This window comes from Psittacula echo, assembly GCF_963264785.1.
Source record: "Psittacula echo genome assembly, chromosome: 13".
Lineage (NCBI taxonomy): Eukaryota > Metazoa > Chordata > Aves > Psittaciformes > Psittacidae > Psittacula > Psittacula echo.
This window is the reverse complement of record NC_137749.1, coordinates 7102400-7116696: the sequence shown is the minus strand read 5'-3', so window position 1 is coordinate 7116696 and position 14297 is coordinate 7102400. Positions and strand designations below refer to the sequence as shown.

At 45.3% G+C, this 14297-nt stretch overlaps 1 protein-coding gene across 1 annotated transcript in view; it reads right to left on the bottom strand.

Moving 5' to 3' along the window:
* FBRSL1 (fibrosin like 1) overlaps positions 1 to 13445 on the bottom strand; it is a gene marked incomplete at its 5' end in the record, with an annotated part of 531620 nt that extends 518175 nt beyond the window's left edge. Inside the window, one exon of the mRNA XM_080629043.1 lies at positions 13152 to 13445. Coding sequence (XP_080485169.1) covers positions 13152 to 13445 — 294 coding nt within the window. The remainder of the gene's footprint in view (positions 1 to 13151) is intronic.
* Positions 13446 to 14297: the final 852 nt, after the last annotated feature.

Below are 14297 nucleotides of genomic sequence, written 5' to 3'. Positions count from 1 at the left end.
AACACAAGACAAGCACCACGCCAACCAATTCAGTCTGAAGTTTTAGGGTTGTTTCTTCCCCCACTCCCAATTAAAATTACATGCATTCGCTTTGGGTATAAGTTCAATTTTCTTCACGTTTAGTGCTGATACCCAGGTGTCCTATTAAAAAAGCTAAATTATAAGTCCAGATACTGAAATATCAACACTAATTAGGTCTTTTAAACACATTTTTAGATGCTGTTTAAAAAATTCCATTAAGAAGAGTGGGGGCAAAGGATGAACTTTCAGCATTCAAAGGAACAGCTCTAAGTATCTAGGCACCCAAATTCTCATTCTTTATTTAAAAATACAGACAACCCATTTCAATTACCATAGTCTGAAGAGAACACAACACTATTTCTTTCTTCAGGATGAACAAAATAGAAAACAGAGAAATTAAATGCTGTTAAACACTGATGATAACTAAAGTTCATTCAGCTTTAAAGCTTGACAGGGTATTATTAGAACTAGAAAGTCTTAAAAAAAGCTCTCTTATATCTGTAGTCACTGCAAAGGTTTTACCTTATAATTCTGCTGCAACCCAAATTCTGACCTTCTTGAAAGGCACCTGCAGCTCCCAGAAAAAGACATTTGAATTATTCGAGTTTGGCAGCTGTCTGGGAAGCATAAGCACTGAGATGTCAATTCAGTGGTCAGGAAAACGTCCAGCCTATTTCTGCTCTTCCACCAGCATCAGGACTACTTTGCAAGACACCAGCATTTACTCCTTGAAAAGGCTGCATCACTATGAAGATGCAAAGCCTGCGGATTTATTTTCTTCCCCATGCTTTTTCACTTCCAGTCCTGCTTCCAGAAGCACTCTGGTTAAGCTGCAGTGCCACAAGCTGCTACTCTCCCCAAAGCATCTCTCTACCATTGGGGGAGACCCCCACGTCACATCACTTGCTGCTCCTGGCATCAGAAAAGCCAGTCTTACCCCATGATTAACCCCTTCCCAGCCCCAAAACAGGTACAAGGATGCTTCGATGAAATTGGTAAAATAAGCTGCACTTTGCATTTTCCCCTCCCAGGCCTGCATTCTTATTGGCAGACTTTTTGTGTCTGGGTTTACACTTTAGGCACAGACTCATTATTCCTACAGTATTCAGCAGAGGCTCAGTGAATAATCACATTTTGCTTACGTTCTGACCATCACAAAGGTAACACTAGGAAAAACACCAGTGACTTCATCTGCTAAACATTTATAAACGGGGAATGGGAATTTTAACACACAGATGCACAAAAGGAGAGAGATGTAAAAGAACAAAAAGAATTAATCTATTGCTTGAGACAAAAATCTATTCCCCCTTCTCGGTAGCTGCTCCTTTTTGCTCAGGTAAGCGCAGTGAAACAGAGACAATTCACCTACTGGTAATTAACAGAAAACCAGAATTACACAGAAATCAAACCAAGAAATACCCCAAATGAAGGCACGCTTTATTTATTTGCAGAAAACACCACCAGGAGCTGCCCATTTACCAGCCCTAATGCTGAAGCACACTCCACATTACAGCATCTCACCACATTCACAAGACCACCCCAGGAGCAGAGGACAGGCACACCAGGGAAGCAGATGTACACCCAACCCAAGCGGGCACGGCCAGGGGCAGCAGGACCTCTCTGGCTCCTAGCCCCATGGCAGCACAGCCCACCAGCAGCCTCCTGACAGCTTCTGCTGCCTGTTTCCATCCAGCCCAGATCCGGCATTTCCTGAAAGCCAGACTCTGCTGAAGTTTGAGGCCGGTGTATGAGCTTACCAGTGTTATTTCAGTGACTCCACATCACTCGCTTGCTTCCCGACAGTGACGGGTTTCTCGCACAAACGGGTTGTCTCTCAGTCCTGCTGGTGCAGTGCACAAACCTCTCATCTCCAAGCAACTGCAGTAAGTGACGGCAGAAGAATCTGTCAATTGCTATGTAAGTGTTAAAAAGAAAGGACCCATCTTTCTGGCAACACACACGAACCACAAAGTAAACCAAATAGCTTGACTGCGGATGACTTATATTTAACACAGATGAACACCAGCAGTCTACATTCTGTTCTTTCTGAGGTCAAATTAATATCTTCACAGGTTGTAGCAACCTTACAAAGTTACAGAGAAGTATCACAAAACGTTCCCCTGTTCTGGCTACATATCCTTACACCAGAACCACACTGAAGACATGCAGCCACGCATGTGCACGAGTGCAGACCACAGACATACCGCAAACAGCCATTTAGTAACAGTCACAGCTAGCTGACCTTCAGACAGAAACTCTGTAACCCGATGATGATGACATTCCTGGCCCTGGATTATCTGCAGCATTTATTTTGGCAGCGGTATAGAAAATCCACTGGATATGTTTTGACCAGGAAGCAGTGATCAGGAAACCAAAGACCTCACTCCTGTCCAACAACAGGGAGGCTTTAACACCCTCCCCTGGAAACCCACACATCTGAGCAGCACAGCACATTTCAATAATGAAGACAAACACTTTAAAGATCTTAAAATTCAGTAGCATGGCTTGCCTCAAAGCTGCATCAGAAGAGCAGTACTTCCCTAGAGACCAGGAGCTTCGTAAGCCCAGGGATGATAGCCTCCTGGGTGGAGGAAAACCAGGCAATACGCTCAGAGACTTCACGACCCATTAATGTATTCCTCAGGACACCTCACGGCTGAAGCTAAGAAACCAGAGCTGCTCTGTCTGGAAACAGCTTGTGTAAACAGTTTGGTCTTTTAGAAAGGACTAACTTCAGATATAATTCCTGGGAACCTGTCAAGAAAACAAACCACATACAGTTCCTTATCCGAGGTATCACCTGGGAGTTTACATAACTTTACATAGGCCCCCATTACAGCAGTTCATAACCCCTGTTTTGGAAATGGCACATCCTACACTCACCAAAACACAAGCTCATTTTCTAACTGAGGTAATCGGGTTTGACGTTAACAGGAGGCTCCAGACAACCTCCTAACCAACAGCTGCTAAAAAGATCATCTTTTCTCACAAAAAGCCTAAAACTTGTACAGATGACTTAGCAGCAATCATGGGAACATTCTTCTGATCGAGTCCTGCAAGCACTTCTGCCTAGATGCAGATAGCAATGTTTTAAGTCACATACCCTATGTGACTTAGCGTCATCCAGCGATGTGGAAGGAGAGTCATGAGCTGTATGAAATCCAGTTACAGACCATGTGCAGCCCAGAGGCTCTCATTTCTCTTTCATTAACCCTCTTACCCATAGAAACAGCATTGGAGATGTCAGCGCCTGTATCAAAATCATCTCAAAATGGTTCTCTCTACACAAGTTACATCAACCCCGCAGACGCAGCCATCTCCACAGCAATGGAAAGGATCTGAGAAAGCAGCTCAACTCCAAATTTCCATCTAGTATCTGCAGGGATAGCCCAAACCCACAGCAGGGGGGCTGCCCAGAGAGCACTAATAGGCCTTGAATTCGGTTATCAGTTTGTTGTAATCAACAACATTACCATGTGCATGTTATAATGAACATACAGACATCTGTGGAGCTTGATGGATGAGCTGATAGCAGCCGAGTTATAGAATCCATCTGGTTGAATAACCATTGTCATTTTCAGCTAAAAATCACATTAGCAAACTCACAACACAACTTGGTACTGTTCAGCTTCAAAGAAAAAAAGGGCAGGAGGATTTTGCATAACTTCCAACAAAACCTCTGTTGAGATATATGTCTGTTCTGCATCAGGAGGGTTTCCTAGTCAATGCATGAACGAGTGCTCTATGAGACACAAGATTGTAATCCATAGCATCAGTAAAGACTGATGAAGCCCAGGAGAACTTAAGAAGCCCTGAGACAAATGCCTGTACCTTAAGAGGAGATCGAGAACTAAAGCTTGGGAAAATCTCACGCTAAATTTACACTTGCAGCAGTACCCTAAGTGTAGCTCACTCAGCAGGGCACTGCACTGGTCAGTACATCCCACATGATGCTTACACACCACACGTGAACCTGAGCTGGGGCAGAGAGGACACATTTCACTAGTGGTTCACACAGGAGATACCAACTTTGGCTTCAAGCTACCCAAGTGACAAATGAGGCCAAAAGGCACCAATGAATATACTTGCTCCCCATCATAACATCCCGCACGTGGCCAGGATCCATCACTGGAAGCATCCAACCATAGACAAGCACATCTCTATGCCATAACATGGCAAATACAGAACACTGCTGTGGCTCCTAAGCACCAACAGCACAAGCAGCTCTTTCATCCAAGGCTCTCCCATCACCTCCTTCACAAACACAGCATGCATTTCAAGTTACACATACCAGGGTTGAGAGACAGCTCCCTTGAGTCAGAGGAGTGACATGAGATGCCTTGAGCAGCAATTCCAGCCTCCCATCAGGTACCCAGCAATGGCATCGGCAACTGAGGCAACATAGGCAGCGATGAAAAGACTTGCCTGGAGCTCAGAGAGGAAACTTGTGGTGGAGTCAGAAAGAAAAACCCCATTATCTCAACTTCCGGACCCCTCTGCTAACCACCAGACCACAAAACACTTTTAATGTAGGATAACATTTCAACAAATAGCTATTTTCTGTTAGTGGAAAACCCACTTTGCAGTTTTACTTTAAAAAAAAATCCATTTTTACTCCAACTCTGCGGGATTGCAAGCCGGCCCTGTGACGCAGCATAAACAATTTCTCCCTTCTTTGCATGCCCCAGTTTTATTAAGTAATCCCCATAAAGGCAATTACTGAGCTTTGGACTGAAAAATAACTACCAAAAAAAGAGAGAGATGGCAAATTCTGTGTATCTTCATTTGCATACGGATTTCCTTCCTCCCCCTTTCTAAGGTTTTTGCCATGAGGTCTTTTATGTCTCTTTCAATAATCATATAATTATATGATTCCTAAAGTACACGCTGGCAACACTTCAGGGGATTTTAGTCATTACAGGTGACAAGACTTTTCTCTCATGTCTAATGTTCGCTAGGATTTCCTTCCACTTCATTCACAGATACGATGAAGAACTGAGTGACACCCAAAACCCTCTCCCAGACAGATTTTTGGGGCAATCAGCCCTCTTCCTTCTCCATTACGGATACAGGGAAGCAGGCAGAACTGAACTGCAATGAACTTCAACCGGAGCGAAGCGTTTTTTCAATTAAGCAGCCCATCATTTTTCCCAGGCACCACGTCCAACTATTTTAATGGCTTTCACATTTTTTCTTTAATTTTACAATCCGAAAGAAATGCCAAGGTTCCATCAAGGACCAAGAATGTCATAATTCCATTTCTTCCAATGGCTGCAAGTTATTAACAAGCTGTCAAAACAGCATAATTATTTTATATCAAGTTTGACTGATTCCATAAACATCTCTTAGTTACACACTATCTTGAGCCTTGCTCCCCCTGAGTGCAAGTATGTGCTTCAGGCTAGAACAAAGAGGCTGCACATCATCTTTGACAGCAGTGCAAGAGACATTTATGAGCCACCAAAAAATCAACAGCAATAATACATTTACTAGCTGATGCACTCAATGTTATTGTAAAGTTCAAGACATATTTTACCTTAAAATTCTTTGGAGTTTTAGCTCCTCTGTACAAATAAGAGCCAGCAGAAAAGAAACTGCAGCCTCACTCATCAACAGGAGGGGTTAAAGACATGAGCTCAGTGTCCATCAGCACACCACAGCCCACTGAACAGCCAGAAGCCCTAAATTATCATTTGGTTCCCAACTTGGGCTGCATGCTTCCTCCTAACCCAAGCACCTCTGCACTAAATACAGGCTACATCAGGGATACCCTAGCATCAGAGTCAATCAATCTATATTTAAAACTGGAAAAAATACCCCAAACAATTATAGTTATATTTTTATGAAGCTAGACAGAACATCTGTTGAGAAGATGATAACGCAATGATAACCAACCGCAAATACTAAAGACTACAGGCACAAGTGCATCATATATATATATATTTTATATATATATATACACAAACACACTTTCTGAATGTGTCTCTATCACAACCTGTTCCGAGCAGACCAAGGCAGGCTTTGGACAGAGGAGAGGAGCTCAAACACAGCTCCTTTACTCTGCTGACAGCATCCAACAGTCCTCAAAATAGAGCATTTGACTTAAATTGCCATGTTTGTATGGCCCAACTATAGATAGCCAGCACAAGATTAAAAAAAGCTTTGCTCTGAGCACAAAGGGAGAGACAGGAATGGTGCCATAAGCTCATGTTTTGCAGCCAGCAGCGCAGGGAAATAATTTTGATCCCTTCAATCCCCTTATCCATGCCAACCGCCGAACTTGCAGATGCAACTTTTGTTCAAGTTTAGTCCCTTTTTGGCTTGAAACGAGACAGAGCTACAAAGGAAATACTCTCCCTTCATCTCAGATCATGGAAGTCCTATGTACAGAGCTATCTCTGAGCTCCCTTTCACCAGGTACTTCTGAACTTCAGACCCAGTCACTCAGTACAAAATAATTAGGCTACAAAAACTGATATGCCCTTATTTGCCTGTCATTAGGGCCCAACACAGCTGCTGGCCTGGCTGGGCACAGGGTGGGAGAGCCCTGCAGCCAGTGCAGTTTGTACCTGCCCAGCTTTCACAATTGCTTGCACCAGAGGAACTGGACCAACAACTAAATGCTGGCAGGTCTAGGCGGCTCGGAAGCTGTTTAACCCTCTCCTCCATTTTAAACATTTTGGATTAATAACATAAAGGCTGATTCTCCTTTCAGCATCTGAGCAGTACCCTTAAGAGACTATCCGTTTTGGAAAAGAGACTGCGTTTCAAGGAGATGGAGCAAGGCCAGTAAAACAGTGCTCCAACTCTTCTCTGAGGAGCACGGCTGCAGCGGTCACAGCCTCTGTTGTGCAGAACACAGCAGAGCCAAGAGATATTTAAACAGCAAGAGCCACTTCACCTACATAAAACTCTTTTATACCTTTACTGTGATAAACAGGAGGCATTAAAGTGCAGTGAATTGGAAATTGTTCCCACTTAGAGCTGGATGTTCACATACAACTGATACCAAGATGCACGTCCCACACACTGTATTTCAAATCTGTATTTAAAAAAACTATTGCATCAAGCAGGACACAGTGTTTCAGTTCTGCTGATACTGTTGGCTCTCAACTACTTGCTGCAGCAACACAAACTACACAATGTTCCCTGTAGCCTTTAGCACCAGGATAAGGACCAAACATGAGAGAAGATGAAGCAATAAGCACATTTTGGTAGCACTTTCTCCAGTCAAGGTGCACACAGGTTTAGAATCTAGAAGCCCACCAATCCTAGTTAAGCCTGATGCAGGGGGAGCAACCTGCAGTAGCAGTGTGAATTCAACACCTTACACCAAGAAACAGAAAGCTGGAGCATACCAAGAGGGAAAAAAAACCCCATACCCTAAAACCTGCCTATCAGTGTAACTTTCTCCAGCCCAGGTATCATATCTCTGTACCTCTATGACTTTTTAAACAGTTGTGTGATACATCAGCCCTTCTGCAGAGCAAGCAGGAATCTATCAGAGAATAAGTGAAATAACCAGGCTGATCTTGTCCTACCCAGCTCCCTTGGCCACTAATAGCATTGCCCAGACAATAACATTGTGATAGTCAGTCCCATTCCGCAAAATAATTGAGATAAATGATAAAAAGTGCATCATTTTATCACACTGAGAGGACAGTGAAGTTTTCAGGTTTTACTAGACAAAAAGTCAAATGCACTACTAGAAGTGAACATGAATTTGGATCCAATATCATTATTTGGGTGAAGAGGAATACTAGTTTCATTTTACCCCTTTGATTAAAAGAATCTTACCTGTGCAATACAGAGCACCTTATGTTATCAAATATGATAGATCCCATTTTTCAATTTACTATCATTTATCTTCCAAATTTCTCTGTGCTGGTTGGTCCACTTGACACTTCAGCAAGCTTCATCTCATGTTCTACCCCAGGTTTCAGACTGCTGAAGAAAGGCAGAGCAGTTGTGCTACAGGAAACCATTTTGGAAAAATTAGTATGATACTAAAGAGGTCTTTCAAAACAGACAGACAGACAGAGTCAAGTGCAGTGTGAGCCAAAGATGAAACCTCAGGTGGGGATGAGGGTGACCCCTGAGCTTAGCTGGGACTTCCACAGCGCAGCCTCAGGTAAGCAAGCTGTGTCCTCTCTGACACCTTCGCAGCCGTGTTAAAACCCAGCAGGTTTTACTGATGAGGTAGAAAACTCCAACAGAACAGCTGATCCTTCCTCATGGCTGCCCGTCACCCAGTGTGTGGGTGCAAGGAGAGTTAGGTGTGCAGGGCACCTACCTCTCCTTAGTGCCTGCCCTAACCAAGCACATGCTTCACTTCAGGCTTTCCAGAGCTTTGTTTTAGCTCTGCATTAACCACCTCTTGCTCCTTAATAACAACAATAAAAATACCTTAAGTACCTGCTCTGGACAAGATGCAAAAAATCAACAGCTAGGAGAACAAATCAATGGAGACTAACCAGCCTTAAGGAAAACCAAAAGGCATTTAGTGCCTTTAGGTCATCATCCAGAAAATCATTAGCTTTCCTGAGGTTAAAAGCACCTTTTTAAAGGAATAACCAGCCATCAAAAACACTAATTTGTTACACCATCACTTGACAATTAAGTAGAAGGGGAAAACACTGAAATAGCTAGGAGCCTGGTTTAAAACATGAAACTAGCTATGGAAAAACTAAGCCGTAAAGCAGAAACACAAAGATACAAGGATAAATGAGAATTTACACAGCTAGGTCAGTGGAACTAGAACAAAACCTTTGGAACAGGAAGCTGCAGCTAAATACACCGGTTTTCTTATCAATGAGAAATCAGAGCCACAGTAACAGCACAGTGTACAACACACATGTGAAAACAGCCTTATCAAGATAACAGCCAAAGAACTTAGGGATTCTGTCCAGAAGTCTACTATCACCATCAGCTTTCTAAATTCTGCTACATTCAAGTGCAAACAGCAGAGAACGGACTGGGATTTAGCACCACCAGACCTCTGGATAGGAACAAAAGTAAAAGTGGGTAAAGTGTTCATCTCCTCAGGGTTTGTGACCAGACGCAGCTGGGCCCTAACTCGGCTTGTAAGGGCAGCATCACCACTTCAACAGGACATGCACAAAGTCAGGTTATGCCCTTCTCAGCTCAGGGATCTACTTCCAGACAACACCTTGCTCCCCACACATTTGCGAGTGGATTCTCCATGAAATTCTATACGTAAGTTAAGCATTCCTAAGAAACCCATACGCACACATACCAAACCCATACACACAGACCAGGAGAGTTAAAATTTCCATATGGCATTCCAAAGCTTTGCTGGAATCTGTAAAAATGATAAACAACAGCCAAAAAGAAAACACAACCCCTTGTCTTTCCAACTACTTTGGGAGAACAATTGCTCTCAAAGATCGCATTCATTAACATTCTGATGAAGTTCCCTTTTAGGGCTGTTTTTCGTACTTGAAAGGAACAGCTATGATCAGAGAGAGCCCTCAACTACCGACTCACTCATTTAGATTCTCTCCCTCTGATTCACCAATCACCTTCAAGAATAATTAGCAGCTTCGTCTGAACGTAATGAATATACACACATGCTCATATCCATACCATTCATTTTGGAAGGCGGTGAGAAATCCCCTGTTTCTCAGCTTGCCAGCTTTTCTGACCCCAGCACGGGAACCATCACCTGATGGTGTTCCAGCAGCTGCCAGTCCCGCTAACCACCTCAAGCCTGCAGGTCAGGGAAAACTAAGCTTCCAGGTTAACTCCAAAGTTGTGTTCGGTGGCTGGGTATTAAAAACCAACACTACACACACACCAGCTGCTTGTAACCCGAGTTGGAGCCGGATTTATACAAGAAGGTCCAGGGGAAGGAAGGGAAAGGGGAAGTTTTAACTTCTTCTGCACAGAAGGAGGCTGCTGCCGGCTTGTCTGTGGGCTTCATTTAATCTTTTCCCTTAATTTAAAAAATGCATATATATAATCAACTCTGTCTTTATGTGAAAGATGGTAGGAGAGAGGATCCGTAAGTCAAGTCACAAGTGTCACTGAAACAAGACACAACATTTTCAGGTGACAACTGCCAAAGGAAACACTGCCACATGAGTTAAATCAAAATCCAGAATGCTTAAAATTCACACCAAAGTGCTAAAGGAGATTGCATAAAGCCATCCCTCAGTATTAAACTTAAGTGCTCATACCCCCAGGTCAATAGAAAGGAAGAACGTATACTTATTTAAAGAGCCCTTTATTTCCAGGAACACCAGTGGTGAGAATTTTCTTCAGTGGGGAAGGGGAATTCACAGTATTTTGAGATCTAAAGAAAAACAAACAAAAAGCCACTATAACCGTCCCAAATGCTTCTCCCATTAAGTTCTGCCTAACCACCGAGAAACCTGATTTCCAAGGGGAAGCCCAGAGCTTAGCTATCCTGCTATACGTAATCACATACCACTGTAACGTCAAGAGACAAACCAACCTAAGAACACCACCACAAGAAAGGATCACAACTAATTACCACACATGCAACAAAAGCTCCTTTTAGGATTAGAAATAAGTCTTTTTCGTCCAGTACTGTCCCTAGGCTGCGTACTCTTATTCTTTCTCCCCCCTCATAAACATAGGTTTCCATTCTCATTTATTTTCAATATATCATCACAGATAATTTTAAGTCCTTTTAAAAAACAAACATACACTGAAATACAAATCTCCAAAGCAGAAGAATTCCACTTGCTGCAGTCAAGTTCTAAGAACACAGCTCCATACCATGCAAGTTGACCTTGCCATTCCAGCCATTTAAATGGGCATATATCCCTTTAGAGTAGTTTTGCCTTAACAATCCCCTTGCCCTGCTGCTGCATCAAACCTGCCAAACATCACTTACAGTTAAACACAGTGCTGCATGGAAAAATCCATGTAACACAGAATATTTTCTCCTTTTTACTGTTACTGGTATCTACAAAATGCATACCATCATTAGGGCCCTCCAAGAACCTCCAAGACAACATAGCTCCTAGTTCAGCACCTGCAACAGGTGAATTCTGCTCACACTATTCCCCCTCCGAGGTGCCAGCTACCATTCAAGATGCTGAGGTGCACACAGTCTCTTGGTGCTGGTGAACACAGTAGAAATCAATTAATTTTACTTGGTACTTCAGTATTTTGTGAATCTGAGACACTTTTGTAAAAACTTTCAGTTATTTATCTATTTTTAAGAAAAAACAGAAGTGCTCCCACACACAGATGTACTTCAGGGTGGCAGACGTTTAAGGTCACCTTCTATCCTTGTGTGCCCTGTTATCAAGGTTACGGTTTGGCTGATTTGATAACAAGGCTTATCCCATTTGAAAAGCCCAGAGTTTTCCATGTCAGCCCTGGAGGGACTGCACTATCATTTGAATTCTATTCCCTGATAATGTGCTCATCATGGTAGAAAATTTCTACAGGAAGATGAATTTTACTTTCTCCACTGACAGCTCAGCAGAGACTCAAAGGTTTAATTGGACCTACCTGCTGATGCGTATTTGACTAAGAGCATAGCATACCCAAGAAAAGGAAAAGAAGAGACAGACAGGTCCACAGCTTGTTTTAAAGGCACACAAATTACTCTCTCATTATCAGCAGTTGGTTTTGCTGTTGGGACAACACCCCAAAAATGATACTGTGAAAGGGCAAAGAATAACCATCACCAAGCTCACACAAATCCTCTTCCCACCCCAGCACCTGCACACCTAGCGCTGCTCAGCAACTGCCAGGCTAAACTAAAGGTCCCTCCTGGGCAGGAGCACAGGATCTCCAAGCAAAGGTTTCATCGCTCTGGCACCAGGGTAGGTGACCAAGGCCACTGCTGACACCTCCATGAGAGCACAGGGACCATCTCTGGGACTTTGAGAAGTTCGTTCCATGAGCAAAAAAGTTGGTTCCATGACACCAGATCCCAGAGGCCTGCATGCAGGAGGGGTGGGCTGAGGAGAAACAAAGCTCATGGACAAAATGGGATCTCAAAGCCTGAGCCAAAGATGCTGGAGAACCCAAGGCAAACCTGAGAGCATTCATCAGCCTGCAGAGAAGCCCTCAACACTGGAACGCTAGTTAATAGACACACAAGTGACAGGAAAGCTGAAGCAAGGAAAGCACCCAAAACTTTGCCCATGTTCCTACCACTACATGCCGAAGAAAGTGGGCAAAAGCACCAGACCTGCTCATATTTACTGGGAATCCAAGTTATTACGCCCATCAAGCAACCTGTTGGGTGCCTTCTCTCAACAAATTACTTCTTCCCCTCGTACACAACCAAAACAAAAATCCAAAGCCAAAGTCTTAGTTTGTCAATGCCCCTCTGAAAATATTCAATTTCCTGCTCTGCTTAACTTAGCTCAGACAAGGCATGCAGTATTTGCTCAGCAAATATTGTTTGTAATAAGTTAGACAAGCAATATTTTTTGCCAGCCTATTAACATCAGAAAAATATGTACAGTCAACAAGAGATGAAGAATTTGTTCAATTACTTCAAAAATGGGAATTACAACCAAGGGATTATTATCCATTTAAACATCTCTTTTCCACAAAATGTCAAACACTAGCCATTCGCTAACAATCTCCGGAGACAGATAAAGTAACATTCTGGCAAAGCAAACACAAACTTCTCGAACCGGGGGGGAAGGAAGGAGGGTGGGAGGACGGGAGAGGGAAGCTCCACCATTCACAACAACACCGGACCATCCCAACACGCCAGGAATATTTTGCAGCCCTTCGCCAACCAATTAAAACCCCAAACAAACATTTGACTTGCCCTAAGTGATCGCTAACACCCGCCGGAGCCGGGAGGAGGAGGGAGGGGTGAGCAGGGGAAGGAAGAAGGGGAAGGAGGGAGGTGGGGGGCAGCAAGCTGCCGGCGGGGCTGCGAGCACCCGGGCTGGCTAGCCACCCTGCCGACCGCAGCCCGAGATCCCTCCGGGCTGACACCAGGATTAATGCACGTTAATTGCTATTTGCAAAATTCAGCAGCCTGAAAGCGCCGCGCTTTTTTTATTTTATTGTTATTATTTTCTTTCTTTTTTTCCTTCCATCCCCCCCGCCCCAGCCCCGGACCCGCAAGGAGGTCAGAGCCCCCCGGCCCCCTCCGCTCTTACCTCCAGGGCTTCCAGGGTGTTGAAGCTGGCTATGGCGAAGCCATCGATCAGGTCCTCTTCCTGGGAGCTGGACTCGCGGCGGCGGCGGCGCGGGGGCCGTGCGGCGCGGGCGGCGGGCGGCGGGCCCCGCGGGGCGGTGCAGTTCTGGCCGCCGTTCTCCTTGCCGGGGCTCGGCTCCTTCTCGGAGCCCGAGGAAGGGCTCTGGTTCCGCGGGTCGCGGGCCGCCGCCTCCCGCCGCCGCACGCGGTCCCGCTGCGACCTCGACCTCCGGCTCTGCCGGATTTTCCCATCCATCGCCGAAAGAAGCAGCGAATTAAAAATAATATTTAAAAAATAATAATAATAATTAAAAATTTTAAAAAATAAAGAAGGCCGGGCGCGCGGGGGGGGGGGGTGGTGGAGTGGGGGGGTGGCACGGAAAGGGGGGGGGGAAGAGAAAAGTCGCCCCCTCCAACTCACCGCTTCCCCTCTCCAAACCCCGGAGCCCTTCAAAAAAAATAATTAAAAAAGGGGAAAAAAATAATAATCAAACAACAACAACAACAACAACAAAAATCCTGCTGTTCAGACCCTCGGATCCAGGGCGATGATAATCCACAGAGCAAGGCTGGGTGGCGGTGGGGCGAGCGGCACACACACAAAAAATATTAAATCCACGGAATGACCTTGACAAATTTCCACCCCCCGCCCCCCCCACCCCCCAAAAAAAGCAGAGACGGGAAGAGGAGGGGAGGAAAAAAAAAAAAAAAAAGGAAAAATAAGAAAGAGGGGGGGAAGATCTATCTGGATCAGGACGAGGACACCTCGGCTTCACTCGGCGCGGAAGAGAGAGGCAGATCCAGGAGGCTCGACCCAGCTCGGGATAATCCAGGCGCGGCGCCCCCTCCCCGGGGGCAGCGCCGCTCCGGGGCCCCGCTCCGGCCGCCGCACACCGCGGCGGGGGGGCCGCCGCTACCGCCGCGCTCGCCGCCCAACTTTTTTGCCGCGGAGCGAGCGAGACAATCCCTGGGCAGCCCCCGCCGCCGCCCGCCGCCGCCGCCCGCTGCCGCCGCCGCCGACCCCTCCTCGCCGGGCGCCGCCGGCGGCTCGCAGCCCCCCGCGGCGCCCCCGCGGCCGCCGCCCGCTGCCGGATGGCGCTCGCCCGCC